Here is a 13,795-nt window from a genome sequence, read left to right as displayed (position 1 = left end):
TACTAATAATATAATGGAAGAGTTTCTAATGTACCTAAAATATTGGTATTTCTGTTATTTTAACCGTTGATCTAAATTATAAAAAATATATATAATATATATTAATTAAAATTAACAGTTAAAACAATTAGAATACCAATATTCTAGATACACTTGACATTTTTCCAATATAATATATGTATTGAAAGACGTATTAGTAGGTGAGTGAATGAGCGAGCATGTTCCTTGTAATTATAAAAAGGCATGGATTGGTTACCATATCATATCCCTTCCATAACACTCTCAAATCTCAACCAAACATTTTACTTCTTCTTCTTTCTTAACAAGTTACACATTCAAATCTCATCTTCATATTAATATTATTATTATTAAAAGATGCCTGCCATTGCCATTGCCGCTGTCGACGCCGCCTCACCGGTTTCCGGCCAAACGGTGTGTGTCACCGGAGCCGGCGGGTTCATAGCCTCTTGGCTTGTTAAGCTTCTCTTGGAGAAAGGCTACACTGTCAAAGGAACACTCAGAAACCCAGGCATGCATGCATAATAATAATAATATTCGTTATAGGTGGAAATTCAGATGCAATCGACTTCACGTGAGGTTGATTCTTGAGAATTGTTAGTTGAAAATTTAGTCAAATCAGTCAAATCATCTAACGGCTCTTAGATATTAACTTCACGTGAAGTCAACTCCACCTGAGTTTTCACCTTATAATTAATTAATAATCATTATATATGTGTATGGTCTAGAGTTTTCATATTTTCATTACTACTTATAGAAGATTTATTAACTTTTGATAAAATTAATGTATTTATAAAAAGAGTGCTACATTATTATTACTATATTGTTATTCAATAATAATAACATGTTATTGCATATGAATGAAAACTTAATTAAGTAGTAATAATATATGATTTGTTTAGATGATCCAAAGAATGAGCATCTGAGAGAGTTGGAAGGAGCAAAGGAAAGGTTAACTCTGCACAAAGTTGATCTGCTTGATTTTGAATCTGTTAAGTCTGTTTTTCATGGCTGCCATGGAATCTTCCACACAGCTTCTCCAGTCACTGACAACCCTGTAAGCTTTCTTTAATTTCTTACAACCTTCAACAAAAATTTCCAAAATCAATCTCACTTTCATCACCAATTATTTTGTTAGCATTATTAACCTAATTAACCTGGCCTAATCTCTTGTTAATGTTTTTTGTTAATATTTTTTTGTTATAGAATAAAATATATTATTAAATTATTAGACTAAAAAAATTGAACTGATAACTAAATAGCGACTAAAAATAATAAATTTTTATAACTTCTAACATTTTTATTGTTAAATATATAATTATTCATAATTTTTTTAATTTTTAATTATTTAAAAATTTAAACCGAAAGATATATCTAACTATCGAGTTTAAAGTTTAAAATTTATATAAACATAATTAAAAATTAAAATAAAAATTAAATAATAATATTTATTTTTAATTGGGTAAAAATTCGAATACACGCCGTTATAGTTAATTTTATGCGAAAATAATAATTAAAAATTATTAAATAATAATTTAAACAAACATATTAAATTATTTAACCATTTTTACCTATTAAATTCGGATGACATTAACTACACTCCTGAGTTTCTAGATTTGAAAAGAATATTTTTTAATTAAAAAAATACAATTAATTAATTGGTGGGAAAAGTGCATGCATGATGAATAATTTGGATGCTACTTAACACAATGGTGGGTACTCCCATGAAGATATTATAATTGTCTTCATGTGATGATTTTTCTTTTTGACCCTTAGATGATGGAGTGTAGGGTTAGATTTTGATATGTTATAAAAGTGTTGTTTTTATTTGAAGTGTGGCCAAATCAATAAATCACACTTTTATACAAAGCATCTTCATAAAAAGATGTTTTTTGCATCTTCATTTGAGTAGCTCCCTAACACAATTCCCTTTGTTTTCTTCTTCTCTTTTATCATGCAATTGCCACGTCCCACGTTCTTTCTTATATTTAATAAACCACATTTTGATAAAGGAAAAGTACAGGGAGCTAATGGTCTAAGCGTACAATGTATATAATGGAGGTTTATGAAGTATTAGAGATATGAGTATTAGTGTTACATTGTCCTGTCAGGTTATGCTTTTGGGATGAATGGGTTCATGACATGGTATTAGAGTTTTAGATCCGAAAGGTCAAGAGTTCGATCCTTGGTATTCTGAATAGTGTGGGTGATGTTCATTTTATTCATGGACCAAAGGTTTAGCTCATTGTACACATTGTACACTTAGGCCATTGACTCCCTAACACTACTCTTTCATAAATCATTAACACCATTACTTTAATTATACCAATGTTTATACGTATGGTCCATTATTTCATATATATGTGCATATCGGAAACTTATCCTTTCATTATTATAAAACTGAACTTGACCCGAATCATCATACTTTAAGTAAAAAAGTATAATTTATTCTTAAAAAAAAAATCTCATCACTACTTGAATATATATTTGAGGTAATTATATGTGAATGTGAATAAGAAGATATGAAATAAATAATAATTATATTCCACAATATATAATTTAATACAGGAAGAGATGGTGGAACCAGCAGTGAATGGAACAAGGAATGTGATAATGGCAGCTGCAGAAGCAAAAGTGAGGCGCGTGATTTTCACTTCCTCCATTGGAACAGTTTATATGGACCCCAAAACCAGCAGGGATCAAATTGTTGATGAATCATCTTGGAGTGATTTGGAGTATTGCAAGAACACTAAGGTTTAATTCATTTTCTTTCATTATTTTATTTTAATTACTAAATTAGTAATTACTATATATATATACTACTTATCACTACCTCTATTATCTAATATTATTCAATTATTTTATTAATAATTAAAACATTCAAAATAAAATAAACAATAATTAAGAATATAAAATAATATAATTTTAAACTAATTTTTTTATTATTTTTTAAACATTTTTTTATTCTCTGATTCTCGATAAAATAATCAATAGTTTAGTGGTTAATTTACTAGTCTATTTAATTAAATAAGTATTAAGAGTTTGAATTCCGTCTTATGTATGCAGCAACTTATTCACCAACGAATCAATGACAAACTCTTAAATGAAACTTCGATACTCGACAAATTAACATCACATAGGGCTTGTTTGGATGAGTTTTTAAAAAAATATATTTTTTCGAGTTATCTTTTTTAAAAGATCTTATTTAAAAGTAAAAGTGATTTTATGTTTGAATATCTCATGTAAAAAGATCTTTTTATCTATCAATTATGTTTGGGTATAACAATATAAAAGTACTTTTTTGTTCATTTATTACATGAAAAACATCTTTTTTTAAAAAAAATATATAAATTACAGCTTCTCAAAAAATATATATTTTTTTTAATTTTTCTAGTACTTTTACTTTTACTATTAGAAATTTATCAAACACTCTAAAAAATAAAAAAGATCTTTTTTTATCAAGATAATGACGTCCAAACAAGCACATAGTGTGATTGAAATAATGAAATTATTATTAATAACAATCATTGATGAGAATGTAATTAATAAATGAAATTGCACATTCAAAAAGACAATTGACACATGGTTTTTATTATCAATGATTCTTAGTAATAACTAATGATGAATTAATAATAATTATTGTAGAATTGGTATTGCTATGGGAAGACAGTGGCTGAACAAACAGCATGGGAAATATCAAAAGAGAAAGGAGTTGAACTAATTGTGGTGAACCCAGTTTTGGTGCTAGGTCCATTGCTACAATCAACCATAAATGCAAGCACAATTCACATCCTAAAATACCTAACAGGATCAGCAAAGACATTTGTCAATGCTGCTCAAGCTTATGTCCATGTTAAGGATGTTGCATTGGCACACCTTCTTGTGTATGAGACACCTACTGCCAATGGTAGATACATTTGTGCTGAGAGTTCCTTACACCGTGGAGAAGTTGTTGCAATTTTAGCCAAGTATTTTCCTGAGTACCCTATTCCTACCAAGTAAGTCTAATCCTCATCATAATTTTTTTTTTTGTTTTTTATTATGATAAATTATGCACAAATCCTAATTAGGTAGTAGTGGTTGATAATTTAATTTCCCCTGAAAATAAATGTTGTTTGAGATTTTGTTTGACAAATGCAATTTGTTTCCCATTTTTAAGGGACATCATGACCAAATTAGGTGCGAGTTTCTTCCCATTTTTAATTACAGAAATATTTGGTAAAAAAAATTAATTTATTTTATTTAATATTTATTAATTATTATTAAAATTAATAAATATTAAATAAGATAAATTTAGACTAATTTTTTTCTAGCATTAACGAGTTGCTAGTAATGTAAAGGGTGAAAATTCAGGTGAAGTCGACTTCACGTGAAGTTGATATCTCAAGAGAGCCGTTAGATGAAAATTTAGTCAAATCAGTTAAATCATTTAACGGCTCTCAGAAAATCGACTGCACCTGAATTTCCACCAATATAAAGTACAGTTATTAATAATGAATCTATGTCATTATTCACCGGCTTTATTATTAAAGGCATTACTAGTTACTACTAGTATTTTGAATGTAAAATCTTTTTATTTTAAAAAAAAATAATTTTTTAAAATAATTAGTAGGATTTAATTTAATTTATTATTACCTCTCTTAATATTTATATTATTTTTAAAATGGAAGAGAGAGTGCTTTTTTTGTAACTGTTAAAGCTGAATTAGTTGTAGAAATAATATTAGAGCGCAGTTTTGTTTGAATGTTTCCTAATTAGAAGTAATTCGGTGGTTAAGGATTTTGAGCATTTAATTCACACTGTAAATATAGCAATGGTTTTCTCAAGTTGTAGGTGTAACAACTTTGACTTTGCATTGTGAAGAGTCAAGTCAAATTGAAATCCAAACATATGAACCATACATGGAGCTTACTTGTCTTTACCAAATCTAATGTCCTTGTCACTTGCTTGTTACATTTTGACATTGATAGTGTCTCCTGCCATTGACCTACCACTTTTATTTTATTTTATTTTATTATTTAAAAAAAAAAGAAAAAAGAAGTTAACCTACCTTTTTCTCATATATATATATATATATATATATATATATAAAAGCCTATACATGGTTAATTTTTTTGGATATTGAATAAAAATGGGTGTAATTTTTTAATATTAGAAGTTATGGTGTTTTACAAAATTTTGGGGCTATAGAATTTGTAGAGTGCGAATTATCAGATCAATTTTTTTTAATTTATAAAGACAATACACAGACTACATATTGTATTATTTTAATATTTAATTACAATACACAGTCTGTGTATTGTAAATATACAGTGTCTACGTATTGTATTGTCAGTACAATACGTATTTTGCGTATTGTGCTTGCACAGAATAGCACTTCTAAAATACGGTAAAACTCTATTTTTTGTAATATTGATGTAAAACTCTCTTCACTCTTCCATATTAAAATAAAAAATCCCCTATATATACCTAATCGTCTATAATAATTTTTTTTATATTTATGATTCCTTGAGTAAAACATGGTTTTAAGTTACTTGCATTGAATTTCTTATTAATGAATATTTATTTATTTATTATCATATATTGATAGATAAGTAATAAGGATACAAATCTTCTGACTTTTTTATATTTTTTTTTCCATTCCCTCAATTATTGCATCATTCTTGCTTGTTCTAAAAGACTTTTATTTTAAAAAAATCATAGAATATTGGAATAAAATGGAAGAGGTAATTTCAATCTCAAAGACAATTTTAAAATTACAAAAGCAACCACGGGACTTAATTAATATTTATAATAAAGTATTGTGTAGTTACATGCTTATCTTACTTAAAAAAATAATAAAATAAATTTTATATAGTTGATAGTGTAATTTTGTGGAATAAAAAATTAACAAAATAGTTTTAATTATATGTGCAGATGTTCAGATGAGAAGAACCCAAGAGTAAAACCCTACATATTTTCAAATCAAAGGCTCAAAGATTTGGGAATGAAATTCACCCCAGTGAACTTGTGTCTCTATGAAACTGTCAAGAATCTTCAGGACAATGGCCACCTTCCTCTTCCTCCAAATCACTTTTAATTAAGGTCTATATATATATATGATCCATGTCAAATATAATCAAGTATATTATATAGCTTTAAGCTATAATTATATCTAATTTCATGTAAGATTATATAATTAAGCTAAGGTAAATAATATATAGTTCATAATGTTACTTAATTTGAGTCTATATATAGACCCATGTATTTTTTTTTTCTATTGTTATTCTTTACCATTAAGATATGTATGTCATTCTTTCTCATTTTTATTATTTTAATTTCTTGCAAAGTAAAAGTATTATTGATTAATATAATCCCTATATTATTATAATATTGTTGATAAATATTTGTTTTTATAATTTTAATTTAATAGTTATTAATTAGCTACTCCTCTTGATGAGGCATCAAAATATAAAGTAGTAAACTATTATAAGAATTAAAGTTTCATAAAACTAAGAAAAAAAAAAGCTTATAAAAAATGAAGCATAAATTCAGAATTGTAAGAGACGTTACTTCATAGTAATTATTGTTGCCTTGTCTAAAAGACTATAATAATATTAATGGATTTTAGTTGGTAGAACTGAAAATGACAGGAATAATATGGGAAAAATAAAAATAAAATTTATTTTAGTAGTATTTATATAACAAGAGGGCAAGTACTTTCTGATTTCCTTGAACGTGTATAAAGTATAAAGTGCTCTCAGGTCAATCCAACATTCCCCCTTTAATAAAATTAAATAATAAATTATTAAATAAAAAAGAAAACTATTTTTTTGAAACAAAGATTTAACATCCATTCTCCTTGAATCTTTTGTTTTCACATTACATAACTTGAAGCTTTAAAACTCTTTAATAGTAAAATTGGATACATACATATACAGCTCCACATGCTATACACCTTTTTATTTAATCAAAATTATGATTTAATACACTACTACTCGCTGGTACGGCACATGGGACAAATTAAGAAGTGTCGTGTAATTAAGAAGAGGACATGCATTAACCTCCTCGCTCGTTTTATTAATTGAAAATTAAAATTTTTATTTTTTTAAAAAAATATATCAAACTTTTTAATAGATTTTAATTCAAATCAAATTCAATAACAAATCAAGTTTGATATTTGAAAAAAAAGAATTTATAGTAGATTTGAAGTCAGCCAACTAACTACATTATTATAGACTTGACTTATTAAAAATCAGATAAAATTTGGTCTGACTTAATCTGTTTTTATTTTTTTATAGAATAATTATATTAAATATATACTAAAATTAATTATTAAAATTAGTTATTAGTATATGATACATATTCAAATGCAAAATAAATTAAATTATATACAAATATATAATCATTAATTTTATAGCTAATTTTTTTATATGCACTTAATATTGTTACTCATAAATCTTTTTCCATTCTATGTTAATCACTATATTAAATACTAGCTACACTAACCTACTTTAATTATTATACGAACCTAACATATATTAACATAAACTAATTAAAAGAGGAAGGAAGAGAAAGTTATTTGAAATGGATGGAGAATGAAGGAAGTGAAAAAAAAAAAGAGTAAAATGTGTTTTTTTTATGGTATCTTTTAATTCGATAGATTAATAATTAATTTATCGTGGATTTAAACTCCATTTAAAAATTTATCGCACGTACTAATAAGCTAATTATTAGATCAGTCTAAATTGATTAAAAAAATGAAATGTATTTTCTTTTTTTTTTTTAGATGGATTATCACACATGTTGCAGCAATAATTAAGAGATTTTTTTGATCGGTTGTAATCCTTAGAACTCAAATATGAGACTTTTAGGTGGAAAAAGAAAAACTATGCCATTTAAGATATTAAAAGTATGGATTATGTTACATGTATACCAAAATTAGCCATTAGTATAAAATACATACGAGAATATAAATATATATTGAAAATAAATTAAACCATACATGTATTTATATAAATACATTAGTAGGTGATTTTAGTAGCTGATTTTAATGTACAAATAACATTTTTTTAGAATTGTCAGGTGGCCGTGATTTTGTCCAGGCCCAGTGTACCTTCTCCAAGAAAAACATACATGTATATGTGCATCTATATGCATAAAAAGTCTTAATTCAGTGGTGTATGTTTTGCAACAAGTATATCTGGACCTAGGTTCCTAATAATGTTGGCTTTATTTTTTAGAAAAATAAAGATTTTCTTAATTTTTTTTTTCAGATTCGTCCAAGTGTCCAACCACCCAATGTTTGCATGCATGTTACAACATCAGCTACTCATGCAGCTGAAGTTTCGCTCAGCTCGTAAATCATGTGCCTCTTAATACGCTGCATCCGGATTCGAATCTTGGTTGAAAAGAAAGAAGCATAATATCTGTAAAATCTTTATTAAAATAGATGTTTACCCTTGTAGACAAATTCAAATATCTGCTGGACTGACAATTCTCTCAGGCAATTGCATGCTTACTATGTCTTCTCTTGGAAGATGAGAAAGTGACTCATTGCAATCCTCTGCTGCTGCTGCTGATGTTAGTGCCAAAAACGGTGTGGCCTTTCTGTTCTTCCGCACCACCAGATATGCAATTCCGGCTAAGTACACTGCCACGCCCGAGAATCCTAGTATTCCCACAAACACTTTTCCAACCATTTTCATCTTTGCATGAAGAAGCAGCTTGATGAAGCTAGATATTAAGTAGTATATGTTTATGGTCATGATCAACGACCCGATCATCCAAGTAACAGACGCGATCTACCATAAAAAAGGTAAAAAATCAGGTAAAGTCGACTTCACGTGAAGTTGATATCTGAGAACCGTCAGATGAAAATTTAGTCAAATCATCTAACAGCTCTTAAAAAGTAAACATTCAATTTAATCTCTGAGCTTTTAAACATGTTATAGTTCAAAGAATTTACCATCAAAGAGTTAACATGTTCTCCCATCTTGGTTTTGCTGCTAGTGAACTTGAGAAGTGGAATCAAAGCGAATGGAAGCGCAAATGATAATATCATCTGAATAGCAGAGAATCAAGAACACATTTTGTTCAATTATCATAATTTTTCTAAGCAAAAGCATTAAGATGGCCTTACAGATGCAATAATTATGAGCTCTCCGGCACCGGAAGAGCCACCAATCAGTGCTACAACCAAACTTGGAGTAATGGCTAAGCAACGAGTTAACATGTTCCTAATCCATGGCTTCAGTCTCAAATCTAGAAAACCCTGAAATAAGAATATGATATTATATATGTCATGGTGAAAACTCAGGTGCAGTTAGCTTCACGTGAAGTTCATAGCTGAGAGTCGTTAAATGATTTGACATATTTGACTAAATTATCATCTAACAGCTTTCAGCTATTAACTTCACATGAAAGTAACATGTTCCTAATCCATGGCTTCAGTCTCAAATCTAGAAAACCCTGAAATAATATATAGAATCTGATATTATATATGTCATGGTGAAAACTCAGCTGCAGTTAACTTTACGCGAAGTTAATAGCTGAGAGTAGTTAAATGATTTGATCAATTTGACTAAATTATCATCTAACAGCCCTCGACTAAATGTATATATACCTGCATGACATATTGCCCTGCATATGTTCCTGTAATGGTAGAACTTTGACCAGATGCTAGCAAAGCAATTGCAAAGAGTTTTGAACTCCATTTCCCCAACACATTCTGAATATATATAAATCATCCTCAAACCTTAATAGTTTCAGAAAATAAGAGTTCTTATAAAGGGAAAGTGTTATGGTGTTACATACTCTAAGTAGAAATGAGGCTTTGTTCAAATCCAAATCCTCACAGCTCTTCTGATCATCTGCACTCAAATTTGAAGAATTGCAAACTGCACCACTTACAGAAATAACAGAGATATTTATGAGGAAGGCCACCATAAGAGCAAATCCGCTTTCTATCATGTAAAATCTGCAAGCTTCCTATCAAACAATGAAATGGAAAAATCATAACCATGAAGATTTCTTGTGACAAAAGCAGAATCCATTCTAGAATGCTAAATGCTTACCTTGATTCCACGAACGGATCGAGGTATTTTCCTCGAAAGTACTAATGCAGAGTGGAGGAAGAGATTGTGTCTGAAGAAGCAAATGCATAAGGGAACATATCATCAACAGAAGCTTCTAGAAGACACAAGAAAAGAACTCACGGCATAACCAAGGCGCCGAGGAGCGAAATTGCAAGGCCGGTAGCACCATTTCCTTTAAGCTGTGGAACAAACATACCCTTCACAACTTCTTTTGCATCAGGCTTTGCATATCCAAGCTCAGCCATAAAGCAAGCACAGATGGTAAATACCAGAAAAGCAATTAAGAATTCGAGTTTTCTAATCTGTTAAAGCAACATAACATAGAAAAATCAATCAATTTGTTTATATATAAATAGTAACCATATGAAACAAAAGAAAATGTGTAGTGCATAACAAAAACTACCCCATATTGTTGTAATGCTAAGAGAATCAATGTACTTAGCCCTGTAAGAAGAACACCAATCCAAACAGGTATACTGAAGAGCATGTTCAATGCAAAAGCTGTCCCAATTACTGCATAGAAAATCATACAAAACTCTTTCATGTTTTTGTTTAACAAGGTTGATTAGTTTTTCATCATGGCAATTTTCACCTTCTGGAATATCACAGGCCACAACAGAAATTTCGGCAATAATCCAAAGGATCGTGTTGGGTACTCGCGGATATTCAGTTCTACAATGCTCTGCTAAGTGCTTTCCTAGAAGCACCAAAGAAAACAGATATGAAATTCAGCACCCATGTATCTGTTAAATCAAAATTATTCAGTTAAGAAAAAGGAAAATTGTTAATCAAATTGAGTACCAGTTACAACTCCAAGATTTGCTGCCATTGATTGAATCACAAGAGCAGCACATGATGCCAACAATACAATCCAAAGTAACTGAAAACAAAAGATGTGACCAAAAAGAATTGTAATATATAATATGAGCATAGGTATATGCTAAAACATGTTTTAATATAAAAAGTCCTTAAGATATTGCTTGGTTTTTGTCTTTCTAAAGGTACAAAAAATTGAACAAAAAATCATCACTAAAATATGTCTATTGTAGAAATTCAGAAATTATCTTAAATTTTGTTCTAAAATTATAAAACAAGTAACTGGTTAACATTTTATAGCAGTTTACTTGCATCTTGGAAAATGATATATTATTTTTTTTTTCCCTAACTAAAGTACTGCATTTAAATACAAAAATGCATACCTCATATTTATATTGTGCTCCAGATTGAAGATCCGTCTCAACTGCAAGTTATTGTGAACATTGAAAGAAAAATCATTATATAAATCATAAGCATATAAATAACTTTGCACATAGCTCCTTTATTTTTTATTTCAATAACTGATCTTACAGTTTCCTGGGTCTATGTATGCAATAGAAACAAGAAATCCAGGCCCCATATATGCAAATAAATTCTTCCAACTCCTCCTCTGCAAAACAACAACAACAACAATAATAATTAATAATATTATTAATGATAATAACAATAATAATATGAAGAAGAAGAAGAAAAGCTAAGGGAAACTCACATCAGGAACTTCAATTTGGTGAACATCAATGGAGTCTATTAAGGGTGCATTTGTGAAGCTGTGGTTACCAGTGCTTGACATAAACTGTGGATGCTCTGGAGCCATGTCCTTCTCTTTCTAAGAATCTATATATTCCCTGAAATGAGAAGAAGAAAAAGAAGATTGAGAGGGACATACAGAAGGAAGAGTGTGAAGTGAAGTTGCAGATATGTACCAATGAGAAGAGACGCTTAGAACTTAGAAGAGGTGAAGGAACTTAGCTTGCTCTCACTCTCTCTTATTATGTATTATATAAGCTTTGACTTGATGTGAAACTAGAACAAAATAAAACTTTTTTTTATATTCTTTTTATATATTTTTTATATTTAAATATAAAAATATTAGGAGATTATCCTAATTTATTATTTTTTATTACTATTTAGTCTTATAATCCTTTAGTATTTTTTAAGTATATATCTCATATGATAATTAATTTAATAGTTATTTTTTATGCATACATAACATAATTATTTTTTTAAGAGATAAGATTTTTTAGTAATAAGAATTTTTTTTTAACCACTATAATATTTTACCCCTCGATTTAAGGCGGGATTCAAACTTTCGACATTTATTTAAGTAGATGAGTGAAGTGACTCGAATAATCTAAGTTTAACAATTATAATATTTGATATACAAATTTAGGTAAAGTATATTTTTTTATTCTTGAAATTTGTTAAAAGTTTTAAAAATATTCTTAAATTTTATTTTGTTTCAATTTTGTTCTAAAAGTTTTCGATTTATATCAAATATATCTTTGATGGCTGATGTTTTAAAAAATTAGGATCAATTTAGCAATAATTTCACAAGAACAGCTTTCAATATAAATAAATCATATATAGTTATCATGGATTATTATTGAATTGGTTCTAAATTTTTTAAAAATTTAATTATCAGTGATATATTTAATACAAATAAAAAATTTAGAGACAAAACTAAAAAAAATTAAAATTATTTTTTTAATTTTTAACAAATTTTACGAACAAAAAATTATACTTTAACCTATAAATTTTTTATTTTATTTTTTAAATGGAGTCGGATCTCATTCTTAAAGAATTTTTCGGTATTTAAAGCCCTAGGTCCATAAACTTGCAAGTAAAAAATTGTCTAAAATTAATTTTCTTTAAATAAACAAGACGTCATTTAAAATTTTAAATCTTCTTTCATATTAAAAAAATTTGACAACTACATTTTTTTTGTGCTAGCTTAGTAATAGGATTAATATTGAACTAACTTAATTAGAGAATTATACTATAAATAAAAATATGATGTAATAATATGAGATACATATGATATAATTAAAAATTCTATTTTCTTTTTTTTACTCTAATTCTAAAATTTTTTTTAATTTTTTTTAATTCTCTTTAATTCTTAATATAAATTCGTATCACTTAGTGACTTCGAATTTAATTCATTTTGGATAAAAGTCTATGTAATTACTAATTACTATAGAAATGAATCCGAAGTCAGAACTTATTTATTCTTTTTACTCAATCCATATAAAACAAGTCGATTGAATTATTGATTAAAATTCTTGCAATATGTTGCAAATCTGTATACAAATTCAATGATATCTAGATTTAATACCAAAATCACCCCAATTAGGCAATTACAATTTCCAAGGTTGACATATTCACACATTTACTCGTTTTCTTGCTATGTTGCACCCCTTAGAGAATCAATAAGATGAAGTGTTTAGTTCTGATTGGATATTTTACTGCAAAATGATGCAATTTACAATTTTTTTTTCTTGAAATCAAAGGCACACGTGGCTATGGGACCTCTTCAGATTTTCAGATTTTTATTTATTTTTATTTTACTTTTCTCTAGAAAAAGCGTGAGCTTTATTCTATTGAGTAATAAGTACATATATATGAACAATTTTTATATCAAACAACTATTTTATTATATTAGCCAATGAATTATAACTTAAATGATATAATATTCTTATATTTACTTAAAAAATTACAAAGTTGAGTCTTTTTATTTTTTATAAAAAAAATAAACATTCCATTATATTATGCTCTAAAATCACATAAAGAGTAATTTATATAAGTCATATTTTAGATGTATCTATTACACTTTTTAATTTTATTATAGAGGTTAGAATGAGATAAGATCCCGTTATAGAGATTAAGTG

General features: G+C 27.7%; 2 protein-coding genes across 3 annotated transcripts; one reads left to right on the top strand and one right to left on the bottom strand.

Moving 5' to 3' along the window:
- The first annotated feature begins 253 nt into the window (after positions 1–253).
- LOC112709743 (cinnamoyl-CoA reductase 2) lies at positions 254–6,329 on the top strand. The gene is made up of 5 exons (XM_025761651.3): positions 254–529; positions 921–1,075; positions 2,587–2,772; positions 3,664–4,016; positions 5,935–6,329. The coding sequence occupies exons 1-5, from the start codon at positions 376–378 to the stop codon at positions 6,095–6,097; spliced, it is 1,011 nt and encodes a 336-aa protein (XP_025617436.1). The 5' UTR covers positions 254–375; the 3' UTR covers positions 6,098–6,329.
- Positions 6,330–8,403: 2,074 nt separating this feature from the next.
- On the bottom strand, positions 8,404–11,922 carry LOC112709742 (metal transporter Nramp1). 2 transcript variants are annotated; one of them, XR_011865216.1, is made up of 14 exons: positions 11,834–11,922; positions 11,620–11,755; positions 11,442–11,520; positions 11,294–11,334; positions 10,896–10,974; positions 10,687–10,791; positions 10,498–10,607; positions 10,215–10,396; positions 10,074–10,143; positions 9,814–9,987; positions 9,623–9,727; positions 9,140–9,468; positions 8,966–9,061; positions 8,404–8,801 (listed from the first exon to the last, which is right to left on the bottom strand). XR_011865216.1 is itself a non-coding variant. In XM_025761649.3 (14 exons), the coding sequence occupies exons 2-14, from the start codon at positions 11,722–11,724 to the stop codon at positions 8,472–8,474; spliced, it is 1,608 nt and encodes a 535-aa protein (XP_025617434.1). In that variant the 5' UTR covers positions 11,725–11,755; positions 11,834–11,922; the 3' UTR covers positions 8,404–8,471. The 2 variants fall into 2 exon arrangements, 1 of the variants encoding a protein (XP_025617434.1); XM_025761649.3 differs by having other exon boundaries at positions 9,140–9,271.
- Positions 11,923–13,795: the final 1,873 nt, after the last annotated feature.

Source organism: Arachis hypogaea, chromosome 9 (assembly GCF_003086295.3).
Source record: "Arachis hypogaea cultivar Tifrunner chromosome 9, arahy.Tifrunner.gnm2.J5K5, whole genome shotgun sequence".
NCBI classification, from domain to species: Eukaryota; Viridiplantae; Streptophyta; class Magnoliopsida; order Fabales; family Fabaceae; genus Arachis; species Arachis hypogaea.
This window is presented reverse-complemented; position numbering and strand designations above follow the sequence as displayed.